The sequence below is a fragment of the Thamnophis elegans genome, chromosome 16 (assembly GCF_009769535.1).
Source record: "Thamnophis elegans isolate rThaEle1 chromosome 16, rThaEle1.pri, whole genome shotgun sequence".
NCBI classification, from domain to species: Eukaryota; Metazoa; Chordata; class Lepidosauria; order Squamata; family Colubridae; genus Thamnophis; species Thamnophis elegans.
Genome location: NC_045556.1, coordinates 17,196,337 through 17,214,258, shown reverse-complemented (window position 1 = coordinate 17,214,258; position 17,922 = coordinate 17,196,337). Strand labels below are relative to the sequence as shown.

Below are 17,922 nucleotides of genomic sequence, written 5' to 3'. Positions count from 1 at the left end.
AGCAAGCTGTGAGACTCTGACCGGTACTTTATTTAATACAACATGGTTTAACAAACCAGGGTTTTGCATGTTGACATGAATCTAGTCAAAATTTGATTATTAACAGTGAATAATTAATAGCTTGCTATCAGAAGTTGTTTTTTAAATTAACTGGAGGTTTTTAAGAAGAGACTAGACAGTCTAAAATGTATAGGGTCTCCTGTTTGAACACCTCCAAGGTTCTTTCCAGCTCTATTCTGATAGGTAGGTAGGTAGGTAGGTAGGTAGGTAGGTAGGTAGGTAGGTAGGTAGGTAGGAGATAGATAGATAGATAGATAGATAGATAGATAGATAGATAGATAGATAGATAGATAGATAGATGATGGATGGAAGGATGGCAGGCAGGCAGGCAGAAAAAAATCTACTTTATCCTTTAAGGAATGGCTTTGTTCAATTCAGTATGGTTTAACAAACCAGGGTTTAGCATATTGTATGAATCCAGACAGTCCAAATTTGATAAAAATCTATTTATTTTATCCTTTAAGGAATGGCAGGGATGGGAACTTTCTAAAGATTAGGGACTGTAGATTTTCCCACAACCAGGTGGTTTTATGACACTTTAAGGATCTGAAATCACAGAATGAAATTCCAACCTAATTCCAACATAGAACTAAGGAGAAATTTTCTAACAGTGAGAACAATCAACCAGTGGAAAGGCTTGCCTCCAGAAGTTGTGAATAGTCCACATTGGAAAATTTTAAGAAGAGATTGGACAATCATTTGTCTGAAATGGAATAGGGTCTCCTGCTCGAGGAGGGGGTTGGACTAGAAGACCTCCAAGGTCCCTTCCAGCTCTGTTATTCTATTAAATGAGTTTGGGTGGCCTGTTTTCCAGATGTTAAAGGTGATATGGAAGAAGAAAGCTTATGTGAAGAAATTGTTTCTATTTTCTATTTTAACCTCTCAAAACACACACACACACACACACCAGACAGATCAAGAAATTCTGCTGAAATTCAGTGAATAACAGAATTTGGCAGCATAATTTCCATCTATACTAAAAGCCACTTTAGGGTGGGAATTCAAGCATTTTACTTTCTTACTCTCTCTCTCTTACTTTCACCCTCGTTTTGGAGGAAAAGCATAGCAAAACAAAACCCAAAATCACAGCATCAGGAATCTGGCCATTTTGCTGCCAAATTTTAGCAGTGTGTTCTTGGAAAGCTATGCGACTACAAATGTGCTAAGGACCACCTGCAGCTTTTGAGTCGCCCACCCTAGTTTAGGATATTGCTATGCCAGCCCATATGTTTTGTGGATGACTGTATCAATTCTTCTTTTTTTTAAAAAAAATCTCACACACAGACATAAAATGAATCTCTGCATTTGTTAATATGGCTTCCTTTATTATCTCAAATCGCGTCATTTTTCTACTTTCACGGTAGGGTTAAAAAAAAAAAACCCAAGGCAAACATATAAGACATTTTGTTCCATTTTTAACCATGTGGAATTCAGATGCGGGTGCCTTGAGGACAGTTTCTTTAAAAGTATAGTTGAATTGGGGTTTGTTTAGGACTCATGGAGTTTGTTCAAGTGAAAAGTCTTTGATCTCCCACAGAAGGAGGAGAAAAAATGGAAAAGATAAACCGTACTGTTTAAAAATTACAAAAAAGCTACATGCAAACTTCCTGTTGTGACTTCAGATGCTACCTTCCTTTTTCTACAAAGTCTGAAAAGAACATGTTTAGGAAATAGATGGATAGATAGATAAATAGATGATAGATAGATAGATAGATAGATAGATAGATAGATAGATAGATAGATAGATAGATAGATAGATAGATGATAGATAGATGATATATATATATATATATATATATATATATATATATATATATATAGATAGATAGATAGATAGATAGATAGATAGATAGACAGACAGACAGACAGACAGACAGACAGACAGACAGACAGACAGACAGATAGATAATACAGTTTCTCGCATGATCATAGAATCATAGGGCTGGAAGGGAACGAAGAGATCCCCCCCCCCCCTGCTTAAGGCAACATACCAGCCCAGACAAAATGGTTGTCCAATCTCTTCTTGAAAACCCATAATGGTGGAGCACCCACAAACTCCAGGATGCAAGTTATGCCATTGATTAATTATTCTCACTATCAAATAATTTCTCCTTGCTTCTAGGTTGGATCTCTCTTCTATAAGCTGCCCCTCGATACTTCTTGTCCTGCCTTCTGGTGCTTTGGACACTAGACCCATCCCTTCTTCTCTTTGACAGGCCCTCAGGAAGACAGTTATCATATCCCTCCTCATCCTTTCTATTTGATAGGCTAGACATACCTAGCTTCCTCAACCATCCATCATACAATTCAGCTTCCAGATCCTTTATCGCAGGGGTATCAAACTCTATTTCATTGAGTGCCACATTAGGGGTGTGTTTGACCTCGGGAGGGCCAGGGGGCGTGGCCAGGATGGGAATGGCCAGCTCAACATCACTCGTGTCGGGGGCACCTTTGGTGGCCCGAGTGCTCTGCCAGCGAAAATCGGCTCTGAGCTCCATTTTCAGCAGCAATGGCCTCCTCCAACCCTCTGCCAGGGAATACGGAGGCCAAGAGGGCTGCCCGCAACCCATCTGAGCTCCGTTTTTGCTGGCAGAGGCACTGAGGGCCGGTCCTTCACTGTTTCCAAGGCAGCCCCATGAGCCAGATCTAAGCACTTCCCGGGCCTTGAGTTTGTTGCAGAAGTGTAAAGCTTTAAGGAGAAGAGCCACAACAGCACTACTAAGATTGAACATTTCTAACATTGAGATAGTCTTTTTGTGGTTTGGCTTGGCTTCCCTTGGCTCAGCTTTTAAGTCATGGGGAAGTTTTCATGAGAAAGGAACAAGCAAAGATATAATGGATGTGTTGATACTACAGATTTGTACATATATACCATGGTTCTCAACTGATGAAAGATTGAAAGAAGGACCATCAGGGGGGAAAAAACCTCCAACTATTTATTGTTTTATTTTTAAATGAGTTTAGGCTGCCGTTTCACAGCTTAGGGAAAATTTTTAGAAATCTTGTAACACTTGAAAGTTTTAATGGCAAAATTAAATTCATACCAACCATAAAATACTAGCTTAGAAAGAAATAAAAATGCAGCTTCAATTAGGGAGGTACATCCCAGCTTTGCAAATTAAGTTCTGATGAACTTCCAATGCTTTTTTAATTTCCCATCTGTTTCACTTAACAACCGTGGCAAGAAAGATTGGGGCAAAATTCGCTTAACAACTTAGCCATGGAACTGTTGGACTCGGTTATGATTGTTAGATGAGGACTCTTTGGGCTTTTTGGCTGATCTCAGTGAAGCTAAGAAAAAACAACAGCGTTGTAAATCAAATTGCTTCATTTCATTCACAGGTTCCTGCACGCACAAACGCACACACACACACACACACAAAGAGAAATGAAGAGGCGTGTTCTTTTATTCTTAGTCATGTCATTGTTTTTCTTGGAATGAAACAGCCGTGCTTAGTCTTGGCAGCCTTCTTGAAAAAAAAGTCACATAAGAAAATTGGAACTCTGCATTGTTCTTTTTCCAGCCATTTAATGAGACTTCTGTTATTTCTTGTGGAAGAATCTTATTTGCATATATTCCTAGACAGAAATGTGGAAATTAGGGGATAATTTTCATTGCAGAACCTGTCGGGTTTCCATTTATTTAATAAAAGGGTTTTTTCTAGCATGCTCAGATGGTAGGCATGTTCACTGACACACCAGGAAAGTGTGTGTATATGTATGTGTGTATGTGTTTGTTTAAACATGTCTATCAGGAAGATAATTACTTGTTTTCTTTTTAATGTTTCTTATACCCAGATTTAGGTCGTTCCCGGGAACTGCAATATGTTTATGTGGATAATAACGCTCACCTTAAAGGTCTCCCTTCTTACCTTTATAACAAAGTCATTGGTTGTAATGGGTAGGTACTCAAATTTAAATTAAGCCTACAAATATAAATTGCCATGCATCCTTTTATCTTGTCAATCTTTTTAATAAATTTTATGTTTATGGATTATTTAATCTGTTGAATGACAGTCCTATGCTTTAAAGGAATTTACCTATGTTTGCTCCATTCAGTTGTATTAAATATCCTGCATTAATTTTCTCACTATTAAATGCTTATAAGGAACATGGTGGCTCAGTGGCTAAGACATTGCGCTTGTCAATCAGAAAGGTTGGCGGTTCGAATCCCGTAGCACCGCGTAATGGAGTGAGCTCCCGTTACTTGTCTCAGCTTCTGCCAACCTAGCAGTTCGAAAGCACGTTAAAAAAATGCAAGTAGAAAAATAGGGACCACCTTTGGTGGGAAGGTAACAACGTTCTGTGCGCCTTTGGCATTTAGTCATGCTGGCCACATAACCACGGAGACATCTCCGGACAGCGCTGGCTCTTTGGCTTTGAAAGGGCGATGAGTACTACCCCCTAGAATTGGGAACAACTAGCACATATGTTTGAGGGGAACCTTTACCTTTATTAATTGTTTGTAGAGCTTAGCCCTGCTACCTGTGCTGTTTCTTGATCTTCTAAGACAAGGAAATGTTGAACTTGAGATTTAGTATGATTAAAATAGAGGTGTTGAGATAAACCTGCATTTTTCCATCGGTGTTTTATGGTAATATTTTCTAAGTGTGCTTTCCAAAATACAGTTCTATGGAGTACTAAAAGTCATGTATTATATAGAATGATATTGATAAGTTCCTAAAATGGCACCTTTCAGATCCAATAGAAGAGAGACCTCTGTTGCTCAGGGTTGAATGATGGAGTCCTTGGTGCTCCCTGAGCTTAGTTGTCTACTTGAAGGTGTTTTATTACCCAACTAAGTAACGTCATCAGTGCTATAAGGGAGTGGGGTTTGTGGAAAGGAGGAGGATGACAGGGTCCTTGGTGCTCTCTGAGCTTAGTTACAGTATCTGCTTGCAGACATTTCATTATCCAACTACGTAACATCATCAGTGCTAGAAGAGGGTGAGGTTTGCTCTGTATTTATACAGTATACAAGTGGCTTGCCTGGTCAGTCTATAGAGATTCTCAATCATCCATGGTTGTCCCAAAGGTGGTTTTTTTTTCCAAAAGGCAACAAGACTTTCTCATTTTGTTTTCTAACAAACTTCTTCATCTCTAAGTTCCTGGTGGGGAAGAATTTATATTTTTTTTGCAGTCATCTGGTTATTAGTTCTTTGAAAATCATTGAGACCACTTGGGGTTTTACCTGTATCCTCCAGAGTCGCCTGAATTAGAGTGCAAACAGGTATGGAATCTTTTTGGGACTGTTGAAAGGACTGCATTGTAAACATGAGATAGGTGCAATTCCATCCCTGTCCCCTGTTGAGGGAGGGAGGGAGGGCAGTACAGTCTTAACACAGATGGCCTCTTTAGAAAACTGCAAAGTTCACATTCTGGACAGAGAGAAGCACTGGTTTGTTTCCCATGAGCCACGGTGGCTCAGTGGTTAGAGTGCAGTACTGCAGGCTACTTCTGCTACCTGCCGGCTGCCTGCAATTTGGCAATTTGATCCTGACCGGCTCAAGATAGACTTGGCCTTCCATCCTTCCGAGGTTGGTAAAGTGAGGATCCAGATTGTTGGGGGCAAGATGCTGACTCTGTAAATTGTTAGGGCTTTAAAAGCACTGTGAAGGGGTATATAAGTCTAAATTCTAAGCTCTATTGATATTTTCATTTGCGCAAGATTGACTCAGCCTTCCATCCTTCCGAGGTCGCTAAAATGAGGACCCAGGTTGTTCGGAGGGCATATGATGACTCTGTAAACTGCTTAGAGAGCTGTAAAACTACTATGAAGCGGTATATAAGGCTAAGTGCTAAGTGCTATTGCTATTTTCATTTGAGCATTTAAGAGGACTCTGATGGCAAGCAACCAAGCTCAATCGCCAAGAGCTTCACACTTTCACACTTTCTGGGTGTTTTAGAGTACACTTCCCAATGCTCCCAGTAGCATTCTGCAATGGGGAATACGGTGTAGCACATCTGGAGGGCGATTCCAATTCTCTTTCTGCCTCCGAAAAGTGTATTGGATACCACGTGCTTGCTTTTCCGTGTTAAGATGGCAATTTTGCAGTGAAAGGTATTCCCTCAAGCAAACAGAATAACATGCCTCTGTTTAATTTGGATGGCTTCGTAATTGGAAAAGCATCCCTCTGTATGCTTTAGGCACTGCTGGCAGAACATGAAAGGGTGCACATGAGATGACATGGCAACTGCTGGTATAATCCCCTTAGGTCTGAATTGCCTTCTGTCAGGTGATTCTGTAAATAGATCAGCCAGTCCTGCTCACATTGGACAAAGAGAGATTTCTACTGTGTTTCCCCGAAAATAAGACAGAGTCTTATTTTCTTTTGACCCCCCCCCCCGAATAAGCACTTGGCCTTATTTTTGGGGAGGTCTTATTATTTTTGAGGTGCAGGAGGCTCCTTAACTGCGGCCCACAGATCAGCTGATCCAGAGAGGCCCAGAAGTTCTGTTTCTGGCACACTCTTGCTAGCCCTGGCATCGCTGGGCCTGCCACTCTTTTTCTGGCTGCTACTAAGACAAGGGGCACGATAGCTAGGGCTTGTGGGAGCGGCCTCCACAAGGCCTTATCACGTAGATGGCAGGTGCATGTGGGGGGCTTGGGGCATGTTCCCCACTTCCCCCCTAGGAAATGGTGGGGACCGGCTGCGCATGCGTTTAAATATTTTAGGGGAGGGTTTATTTCAGCAAATTGGGCTTATTATCCAGGGAGGTCTTATTTTCAGGGAAACAGGGTATCTCCAGGAGTTGAATATTCATAAACACCATCCGCAGAAGTGAAATCCTTAGCCCTGTTGGGACAAACACGCCAGGAGTGGAACTGTGGAAGATAAATGGTTCCTAACTTCTGCCTGCTGAAAGATTCCGTGTGCTTGGAATTGTTTAATGGAAAAGGATTACATTCCGGAGGAAACATCAACATGGAAACAAGTGACAGCTCTTTGTTTTTTGGTGGATGGTGAAAATAAATGCATGTCCTTATTTTTCCACTCAAGGAAGGCCTTGAAGATTGAGAAGCATAAGCGAAACGAGTGCTGTATTACTTCTTACACATTGCCGTTATCCTAAGGGCTTAAGGAAAAAACATACCGTGTCAAATTCGGTGTCATTTTTAAGACTTTTTTTGAGAAAGCGATTGAATTGCATAAGGGTCCCTTCCTTAAGACAATGCCAGCCATTGAGACCACGGGAATAAATACTCCTGTGAAACAGCTGATAACAAGATAACCAGCCTTCCCCTCTCTGTGATCCAAAGAACACAGGTTGTCTCTCAAGGGCTTTGAGAGATATGCAGGTACACTGCTGGCATTAGATGCTGATCAAAGTGATGCAATACCTTTTAGCAACCTGGAGCGCATGGAAATCTGCGGCTTAGAATGCCAAGTATGTAAGTAAGTAAATATATGCCTTTAATGATCTGAAATTTTAGTTGCTAGATCTAGTGCAAAACCAAATTACAGAACCAGTTCTTTTTCTATTCACGTCTGTCATTTAAATTCGTCAATGTAACCAGATTCTGGAAATCTACCTTTACTTAGTTTTTTTTCTGATTTTCTCTTAAGGAGTCCCTTGATCACCTCTGAGCTTGATTGTTTTCTTGCAGATGTTTCATTACCCAAACTAGGTGCTAGTTTGCTAGTCAGTGCTAGGGTGGGTAATAAAACATCTGCAAGAAAACAACCAAGCTCAGAAAGCACCAAGTACCCCATAGTACTCCTCCTCCTCCTCTTCTCTGCACACCCCATTACCTTCTAACACCAATGATGTTACCTAGATGGGTAACTAAATGTTTGCAAGAAAACAACCAAGCTCAGAGAGCACCAAGGAGCCCATACTACTACTACTACTACTACTACTACTACTACTACTACTACCACCACTACCACTACTACTACTACTACCACTACTACTACTACTTCTACTCCCTGCGCACCCTGTTTCCTTCTCACACTGATGATGTTACCTAGTTGGGTGATGAAATGTCTGCAAGAAAACAACCCTCAGAGAGCACCAAGGAGCCCATACTACTACTACTACTATTACTACTACCACTACTACTACTACTACTACTTCTACTCCCTGCGCACCCTGTTTCCTTCTCACACTGATGATGTTACCTAGTTGGGTGATGAAATGTCTGCAAGAAAACAACCAAGCTCAGAGAGCACCAAGAAGCCCATAATATTCCTCCTCCTCCCTGCACACCCCATTTCCTTCTCACACTGATGATGTTACCTAGTTGGGTGATGAAATGTCTGCAAGAAAACAACCAAGCTCAGAGAGCAGCAAGGACCGCTTATGTCAACCCCGAGCTATAAATATTCTCCTTTATTGGTAATTTTCTGCCGGGACCTTCTCCCTTTTTGTTGATTAAAACACTTTGGAATCAACGCTCTTGTGTACAGTTGCCATATTTACTTTTTCAGGCCTTGGAGCAAGCTTCTGCTTGTCTTTTGGAAGTGTAATTGCTTGACATCTGCCGGCCTGATTAAAATTGATGAAGTCAAGTCGGGGATGTCACACTTTGCAAGTTTCTTGTCAGCAAGTTAATTTTCATTCCTGAATCATGATGTTGGGCGCCTCCTGTAAATATATGGGGCATTTTCAGATTGTTGCCAGGTTTGCACACTGAATTAATCCATATTTGGGAACTGACTTGATTTTGACTTAGAATACAGGTGGCCTTCGACTTACGACCATAATTGCACCCAGAATTTGTGTTGCTAAGTGATAAATTTGTTAAGTTAGAGTTGAGTTGAAGTCCACATGTCTTAAAGTTGCCAAGGTTGGAGATCACAGATCACACCAGCTTTACATCACTTTACATGCGTTTTTTTCTTCAAATGTCTCTCCAGCTGTGGTTCTCCCGTTCAGAAAACAGAGGTGCAGCTTCTTTCCTTTTCATCAGGACAGTTGACGGTATTCCTTCCAGCAGAGGTGAAGTTAATAGGGACGCAATTGGACCCTGTGCTCCCCTTGCAGGAGGCGGCCATGAGGACCCTGTATAACACCTACTGCCAGTCTCTAAAAGGTAGCTAAATGGTGATCGAGCATCCCAACTTACGACCACAATTGAGCCCAAAATTTACTTTGCTAAGCAAGACAGTTCTTAAGATATGAGCTTTGCCCCGTTTTACAACTTCTCTTACCACCGTTGTTAAGGGAATCACCACAATTCAGGGGTGATCTACTTACCTTGCTCCGCTCGCACGTGCCACCTCCACACATGCACAGGACCTTCCGCGCATGCACAGAGCGTCAAAAAACAGATATGATGGCATCCAGGCGGGTGGGCAGAGCATGCTACCAAGCGCGCCTGAAACGTAAGTAGAACAGGGGGTGGTAATCCGCTGTGCCACGCGATTTAGATTAGCTAGAAAGCAGGAAATCCTGCTTTCTAGCTAATATAAATCGGGCGTCACAGGTGATCGACGGAAATACCGGTTTGCCCGAACCGGTAGCATTTTTTCTATTACCTGTTCAGGCGAACCGATCCGAACCAGTAGCATTTCACCCCTGTCGCAGTTGTGAAATTAGGAACACAGTTGCTGAGTGGATCTGGTTTCTCCCTTTGACTCTGCTTGTCAGAAAGTCAGAAAAATTGATCACAGGACACTCTAAGGTTTTTGGAATTGTTTCTGACGCTGTCCTTTCCCTCCCGCCCCCCGCCCTTCCCTCTCTAGATTTGAAGTTCATGACTCCGATCTCATTACCCAGAAGCCTCCTGGATTTGCTGCACTGCCCTCTGGGACACTGTCACCGTTGCAGTCAGCCCATGTTCACGATTGTCTACCCAAAGCTCTTCCCCTTGAGAGAGACACCGATGGCTGGATTACATCAGGGGTAATTAACAGAGTAAATTACACAGTTGTTTCAGACGGTACGCCTGGGCTTCAGCTAGAAGAGAAGGCCTTTGCAAAGGCAAATGCTTGGGCTTTTGTAAGTCTGATGAGAATCTTCCCTACAAATGAAGAAGTGCATATGTATCTGTGTGTTATTAAGGCTCGATTAGGAGGTGGCTTTTCCATAAGATGCCCCTTATATTCCAAATTGCAGCATTTCACATTGAATATCCAATTGTATTTTTCTTTGCCTGGAAAACTTAAGTAGCAGAAAATGAGACAACCCTAGACACATAGACAATGACAACATCTGTAGACTATGCAAAAGAAACAATCAACCAGCCCAAAAGAGAACCAAAAGACTCCAGCACCTCTCCATCAGTAATCAGCATCTAGATCAGTATAGGCTAGGTTAACTCCTAGACCTTCTCCAATGTTAATTGGCCTAAACACATATGTAGTTTGTTGTTAGTTGTGAAGTCGTGTCTGATCCATCGCAACCCCATGGACAACATGCCTCCAGGCCTTCCTGTCCTCTACCATCCTCTGGAGTCCATTTAAGCTCAACTGCTTCAGTGACTCCATCCAGCGACTTCATTCTCTGTCATCTCCTCCTTCTTTTGCCCTCCATCTTTCCCAGCATGAGGCTCTTCTCCAGTGAGTCCTTCCGTCTCATTAGGTGGCCAAAGGATTTGAGTTTCCTCTTCAGGATCTGGCCTTCTAAAGAGCAGTCAGGGTTGATTTCCTCTAAGATTGACCGGTTGGATCACCTTGCAGTCCAAGGGACTCACAGGAGTCTTCTCTAGCACCATAGTTCAAAGGCCTCCATTCTTTGGTGCTCAGCCTTTCTTATGGTCCAACCTTCACAGCCATACATTGCAACTGAGAAAACCATAGCCTTGACTATATGCACTTCTATTGGCAGGGTGATGTCTCTGCTTTTTAGTATGCTGTCTAGATTTGCCATAGCTTTCCTCCCCAGGAGCAAACGTCTTTTAATTTCTTGGCTGCAGTCCCCATCTGACATAAACACATATACAAATGCATATATGTTGTGTGCTTGATCTTTGCCTTGTAAATTCCTGTAAAAATCACCTGTATTCAACTTCTTCCCCTAAATCCCGAATAAGCTATAGGAAACATGCCTTATTATTACATATTACGTTAGCTAAGAATGTGGAATCCTACTTCTACACATAAGATTGGATGATAAAACTTATCCTGATTATGCTCCTTGGAGGGATAACACTTTGAATCAAAAAGCATCCAGAACCCATTGGTACCGTATCTGTAAAATATTTTCCAATAATTTCAGACAGAGTGAGCTTTCCATCAAAGCAGAACTTGAATTTATGAGTCAAAGGCAGGGTGGAACTAAGGTAAAAGGAATGCCTCTTTAGATGTTTGCCTTTTGGCACTGGGCCAAACAATATTTGCCCAAGCATTTAAAATTATTTGGTATGCAAATAGTTGTGTAACTTTCTTTTCAGCGTGGTAGTGTTCTTAAGATTCTGTCTTGTGCACTGTGATTGTTGGCCTTTCCATACGCCAATAAATGACTATATAAATAGGACTTTAATTGCTGATTATTTTTAATTCAGTAATTCCGGTTTTGTGTTTTCTTTGTAAGCTACCAATGTTGCTTTTACTGATGTGGATATATTTTTAGATTACTTGTTAAAACAGTTCAAATCTTTCTTTTTTCCCTCTATTTAAGCAAACATCTTTGCATTAAAAAAATCATGTTCCCTTTACCATCACCACGTTGAAGAAGTCACAATAGATTATTTAGTGGCAAATATGAAAGATTTGAGAGACCATTGTACGGGATTTTTTTTTAAATGTTCTTCCTTTAAAAAATTAGGGAAATCTTCCATATGTTTTCTTGCTAGGTTCAAATATGCACTAAAAATTAGCTGGTCCTTTTGGTATGTTGACCAAGGAAGAAAACCTCTTGCTATTTTTGCAAGCTCAAATATTATATGTACTTAGTTTACTGGGGCTCAATTCTCGTTTGCTTTTTAAAGTGATGTATGTATATATATATATATATATATATATATATATATATATATATATATATATATATATATATATATATATATATATATATATATATATATATAACAGATAAAACTTTAAGGACAGTTAAAAAGCAAACGAGAATTATATATATTATATTTTATATATTTTTTTATATTTATTTTATATATATATAGGCATTGACCACTCTGTTGCTGAAATCATATTTTCTGCAATCGAGTTTGGAGTGGTTTCCCTTGAGTTTGTATCTATTGTTTGCCCGTGTATTATTGAGGGTGAAGCTGAAGTAATCATTGACCGGTAGGACATTGCAACAGACAATTTTGTGCACTATGCTTAGGTCAGAGCATAGGCAGCATGGTTGTCCAAGCCCAAAATTTCAATCCTGGTGGCATAAGGGATTCTATTGTGAGGAGTGGAGTTCTCTTCACATGAAATACCTCTGGACCCGCTCGATCGTATTAATGTCCAATATACAGTGTGGATTTCAGGCAGACAAGCTGCATTCGAGAATTGGTCTGGCAAAGGTTTTGTATACCCTAGTTAGTAATACAAAGTTATCGGAGAACAAGCTTTGCAAAATTAGGTTAACAACTCTTAATGCCCTTTTGGCAATGCTGTTACAGGGAGCTCTGGGGCTCAGATCGTTTGAGATGACTTATGTCTTAGAGCCAGCATTTTCATTTGAGAAGACAACCGTTGCCTCTTGCTCTCCTTTTTATTCGTGTACTTCTTTGTCTTCCAGGAGAACAAGAGTCAGTTTTGTAGCATATTGCTGCTCCACCCAATGTCTGCAGACCTTTGACCTACTGAGCTGAGAAATACCTAAAGCTATTCAGGAGCGGTGCCAGCTTCAAAGCAGCATTAGACTGTGGCTCCTGATCGGACCAGAATATGTGAGTGTATGTGCCAAAGCAGCGGGAGGCATCTCCTGGCTGGGAAGGAAGAAACCACTTCAAGCCCTCGCTCCTATCAAATCTGGACAAAAGGCAGAAAGCATTCGTGATTGTCCAGCTTCAGAAAATATTTAACACCTTCCTCTTCCTCCCCAGGCAGAAAGAAGATCAAGCAAGCCAACAAGGGAGCGGAGACCCTGCCCAGACCCTTTGAAAACTTGTACATGTGACTCAGATTGCATTTTAATACTTCACTTGGGCTGCATGGGCAATATCAGTTAGTGTAGGTTTTTTAATGATACCTTTGCAAGTCCTTGTAACTTTTTCAATTATTTCCCTGCTTGGTTTCCTGTTACTGCTCTCTTGAGAAGCAACCGTTTCAGATAACCATTTATTCATGCTAGCGAGGTTTTTCCCTACTTTCCATTAAGGGCCTAATGCATTTTCTTTCTCTCTCCCCCCTTCCCCTCCCTCATCTGATGTTTTGATAGTGACTTAAAGATGTACTGGCAGGAAAAAAAATGCTTGTTTTGAACCTAATTTGATACAGTTGGGTAGGTAAAAGTAAATGTTTTCAGGTATTTTTCATAGGTGGTTGAAGTCCCGAAGAAAGCAGCATTGGCAGCCACAGAAAGTAGATTCCCCCTTTGTCGGTGACTCTTTATAAGACATTTTCCACCTTTCATATTGCAGAAGTTAATGAGGTATTTTTTAAATGCCAGTAGGCTTAGAACAAGTTACATGTTGTCTTTGGCCTCACCTCCATACTTTAAAATATAAACAGTTTGGTGAATACAGTATTATTAATATTTTAATGTAAGCCCAGGGCAGTGATGGCGAGCCTTTTCGGCATTGAGTGCCCAAACTGGAACACATGTGTATGCACATCCATATGCTCACACTGGAGCGCCGGAAACCTGAAGACAAGCTGGGTGGTGTGTGCATGCCTGGTTTTGGGGCATTTTCAGGCTGTTTTCAGGCCGTTTTTTGGGCAATTTTCTGGTGCTCCAGTGCCCACAAAGACCAGCATGCCAGAATCCAGAACAGCAGCTGGCAATGGCACGCATGCCCACAGAGAGGGCTCTGCGTGCCACACAGACCTAGAGTCTCCATGCATGTTGAACTCCATCACCTTCCAGTCATACCCATTGCCTTTGGGGGCTCTGCATGGTGGGAGTTGTAGTCCAAGAGAGCACTGCATTGCAGAAGTTTGGTATTGTGTGCTCTTTGGAGCCCCTGTTTCAATAACTTTTATTTTTCCCGTCTAAATGGTCTAAAATCGGAAAAGCTGCAAAAAGGTTTGAAGCAAACTCATTTTTCCTACATTATTATGGTGGCATTTTAAGTTATTCTCAGTAATTTGCCAACATTATTTCTGCTCTGGGGACTGCTTCTTATAAAACAGCTCAGAAATCTACCGTTTAAAACTTTTTTTGGGGGGGGAGGGAGGGAAGCATAAGAAGCTCAACTCCTAAAGGGTTTACAAATATTTTTCAAAACATTTGTTGCTCACATCCTTATCAGCAGCAGTCGCTTGTAAGTTTGACCGGTTGAATTCTTCATTTGTTAATAGCTCGTAATTTTAAACGTTCTTTTTTTGTTTTGAAGTGGCATGGTGGAGAAAGTTAACAACAATATCAGCTGAATGGCAACGGTTAATGAGAGAACATACGTGTTTTTGATGCCCAAAAGAAATAGCCCATTACTTTTATGCTTTCACCTTTTCAAGCTGTCTTGAAGCATTTCAGCGCCGTGAAATTCAGGCTAAAAAGCGCACATTATGAACAATTGGCTGATAGAATTCTGAACAGTACAGCTACAAAGTCTTCGAGACAGAGCATACCTGTGCCACATAAAGCAGTATTTAAACATACCAGCTAAAGAGAAACATGAATCCTTTCAGCTGTATTTTGTAAAGTACAGTAAAAAAAAAATAAAAAAAATTCTGCCTGCACTTTGAAATGGGTACCGTTCAAAATTCAATCATCTCTGTCAGTTACGAGTCAAGTTCTTGTTCTAGCTACTCCCAAGGGGAGCCTTAAGAATTTGATCAGTCTCTTCAGATGTCATCCATATTTCTGAAGACAGGAAAAGCATAATAATAGTGTGAAACTTGGCTGTCTCGCCTTTTTGTAACCTTCTGCTCTCCTAGAAGTGGGCACGGTCTGGGCATATCAAAGTAAGTAGCCAAACTTTCCCAATCCAGGTGCCGCCCAAAGTGAAGGAACTGGAAGAGTAAAATTCTCATATCTGAAAGATTCCCAGGCTGGGGGTTTCTGAAATATGAAACAAACAGCTTGTATAATCATCCCCATGTCATCCTTCCTTTCATTTTGTTCTTTTAACCGAGTCAGTGCATCGTCGTTTCTGGGCCCACAGTTCTTGCTCTCCTTTTGGGGAGGAAATGGGAGGGCTGAGATTGCTGTTCTACCATTCCGGCCTGGGTCATCATATCACCAAATGCATCATGTAGCTTTAAGGTTTCATCCCACCCCCCTCCACCCCACAAATCCATCCATCTCTGCATTCCTAATTTTAAAGATAAAGTAGCCCAAATGTTTAGTTTGGCTGCCATCACAGCTCTCTGTAATTGCGGCCTTCCCAGAATAAAACCAAACCGATCATCCATCTCCTATTGTGTTTTATGTTTGTGTGCTGAATTATTAATCCTTGTTCTATCCTTTCTGCCTGATGGGCCACCAATACAAGAAAATGTCCAGCGAAGTCAATAAATTGTCTTCCTGTAAAACTGAAATCAAGTTCATCTAAATTTTGTCCCTCAGAAACGCTGAACCAAATTGACAGATTTATGATCGCCTTTAATTACAGCAGGACTTAATGCTAAATCATGTGTGATCTTGAAGGGTGCCACAAGCAGTACAGCTGGAGGAGTTTTCAACCTTGTCAGTACGAACTACAGGTGGTTCTTGACTTACAACAGTTCCTTTAGTGACTGTTTGAAGATACAACAGGACTGAAAAAGTTCCAATACAGACTGGGTATTGGACTGTAGCCTGGGGTTGGGGACCTCTGATCTATATGCTTTAGCTGGAATAAATAGTCAATCTGGGAAACATTCTGATGATGCACTGCAAAAAAAATTTTAGTAAATGATAAATTGATTTTTTTAAAACCTGACACAGAAGTCTTGGGTTACTTAGCGTGGTTTTTGATGTCCACAACATCTGGAGGATGTGTGGCTAGAGAAGAGCTGTTCAAAAGAATTTAGGAAACAAGCCTCTTTTTCTTCACCGAAGTTGATTCTTTCATTTGGAATTTGCTAAACATTTTCCGTTTTCATTTCCAACGAATTTAAAATTTTTAAGTTTATCCTCCAAATGAACATTGGTCAAAAAAAAAAGGCAGGAAATACAAGGAGCTCGGTGTAGCTAACCAAAAACACCGCAGGGCGATGCCATTTTTTAACCGCGCTTCTTTTTGATACAGTCCTTAAAAGCACAGAAACTTTTTTTTTTTTTTGAAATCCAGCTGATGACAAGCCCTTAACATCTCGGTGTCTTTATGACACCAATAAAGGTGTGAGCCATGATTAATGCCAGCAGCCAGGACTTTTCAGATGTTTCATTAAAGTCATTAGAGCTTAATGCCTCTTCTGAAGTTCAAATGAAAGACATAAGCAGCTTAAGAGGGTTGGGATGATTCAGAGCTGTGTCCTTCAGGCAAGATGAAGGTGCAAGGCCTCCTTTTGATTTCGTTTTTGTTCCAGTGTGAGATTTTAACCAAACGCTGAGCTAGCAGCAAGGACAGAAAATGACTCTAGGAGTGGTTTATTCAGCGGAGGTTTGTGATTTGTGCCTGTGATCCGGTGGTAGTAACTCCTACGTTCTTAAGCTGCTTGATCCTGTAAGAGTGATCCATGACTGTAGTGATAGATGATAGATAGATAGAAAGGTATTTAGATATTGATGAGATAGATAGATATTGATATTAAGGAAGATAAATATTGATGACAGAGAGAGAGAGATGGGATATTGATAAGATAGATATTGATGGGTAGAGGATAGTTTACATAGGATAGGATGGATAGATGATGGATGGATGGATGGATAGATAGATAGATAGATAGATAGATAGATAGATAGATAGATAGATAGATATAGGTAGATAGATAGACAGACAGACAGACAGACAGAGACGATATGAGGTAAATATTAAGGAGGTATTGATGAGAGAAGGGATATTGAGAGATGAGGTAAATATTGAGGTATACAGATAGAAAGAGATAGATGACAGACAGATAGATAGACAGACGATATCAGGTAAATATTGAGGTATTGATGAAAGATACAGATAGAAAGAGATAGATGACAGATGGATGGATGGACAGACAGACAGACAATATGAGGTAAATATTAAGGAGGTATTGATGAGAGAAGGGATATTGAGAGATGAGGTAAATATTGAGGTATACAGATAGAAAGAGATAGATGACAGAGATAGATAGATAGATGATAGATAGATGATAGATAGATAGATGGATAGATAGATAGATAGATAGATAGATAGATGATAGATAGATAGATAGATAGATAGATAGATAGATAGATAAATAGATGATAGATAGATATGAGGTAGACATTAAGGAGGTATTGAAAGAAGATATTGATATAGATAGAAGAGAGATGAGATAGATATTAAGGAGAGATTGAGAGAGAGAGTGATGGGATATTGATGAGATAGATATTAAGGAGATAGATACTGAAGAGAGAGGCTGATAAGATAGATATTGATAAGATAGCAATAGCACTTAGACTTGTATACTGCTTCACAGTGCTTTACAGCCCTCTCTAAGCTGTTTACAGAGCCAGTCTATTGGCCCCAACAATCTGGGTCCTCATTTTACGACTTCGGAAGGATGGAAGGCTGAGTCAGCCTTGAGCCGGTCAAAATTGAACTCCTGGCAGTTGGCAGAGTTAGCTTTCAATACTGCCTTCTAACCACTGGGAGGTAAGGGAGGGAGGAAGATAGCAATAGCACTCCGACTTATATCCCACTTATATCTCACTTCACAGTGTTTCACAGCCCTCTCTAAGTGGTTTCCTATGTCAGCCTCT

At 40.7% G+C, this 17,922-nt stretch overlaps 1 protein-coding gene across 3 annotated transcripts in view; it reads left to right on the top strand.

Annotated features, from left to right (window-relative positions):
- Positions 1-15,475, top strand: part of LRRC28 (leucine rich repeat containing 28) — a 50,970-nt gene extending 35,495 nt beyond the window's left edge. For 2 of the 3 annotated variants that reach the window (XM_032232772.1, XM_032232773.1), the window contains 4 exons: positions 3,859-3,961; positions 8,922-9,097; positions 9,750-9,909; positions 12,697-15,475. In XM_032232772.1, the coding sequence (XP_032088663.1) occupies positions 3,859-3,961; positions 8,922-9,097; positions 9,750-9,909; positions 12,697-12,769 (512 nt within the window). In that variant the 3' untranslated portion in view covers positions 12,770-15,475. The remainder of the gene's footprint in view (positions 1-3,858; positions 3,962-8,921; positions 9,098-9,749; positions 9,910-12,696) is intronic. The other variant, XR_004256619.1, reaches the window with a different exon arrangement.
- The last annotated feature ends 2,447 nt before the right edge of the window (positions 15,476-17,922 follow it).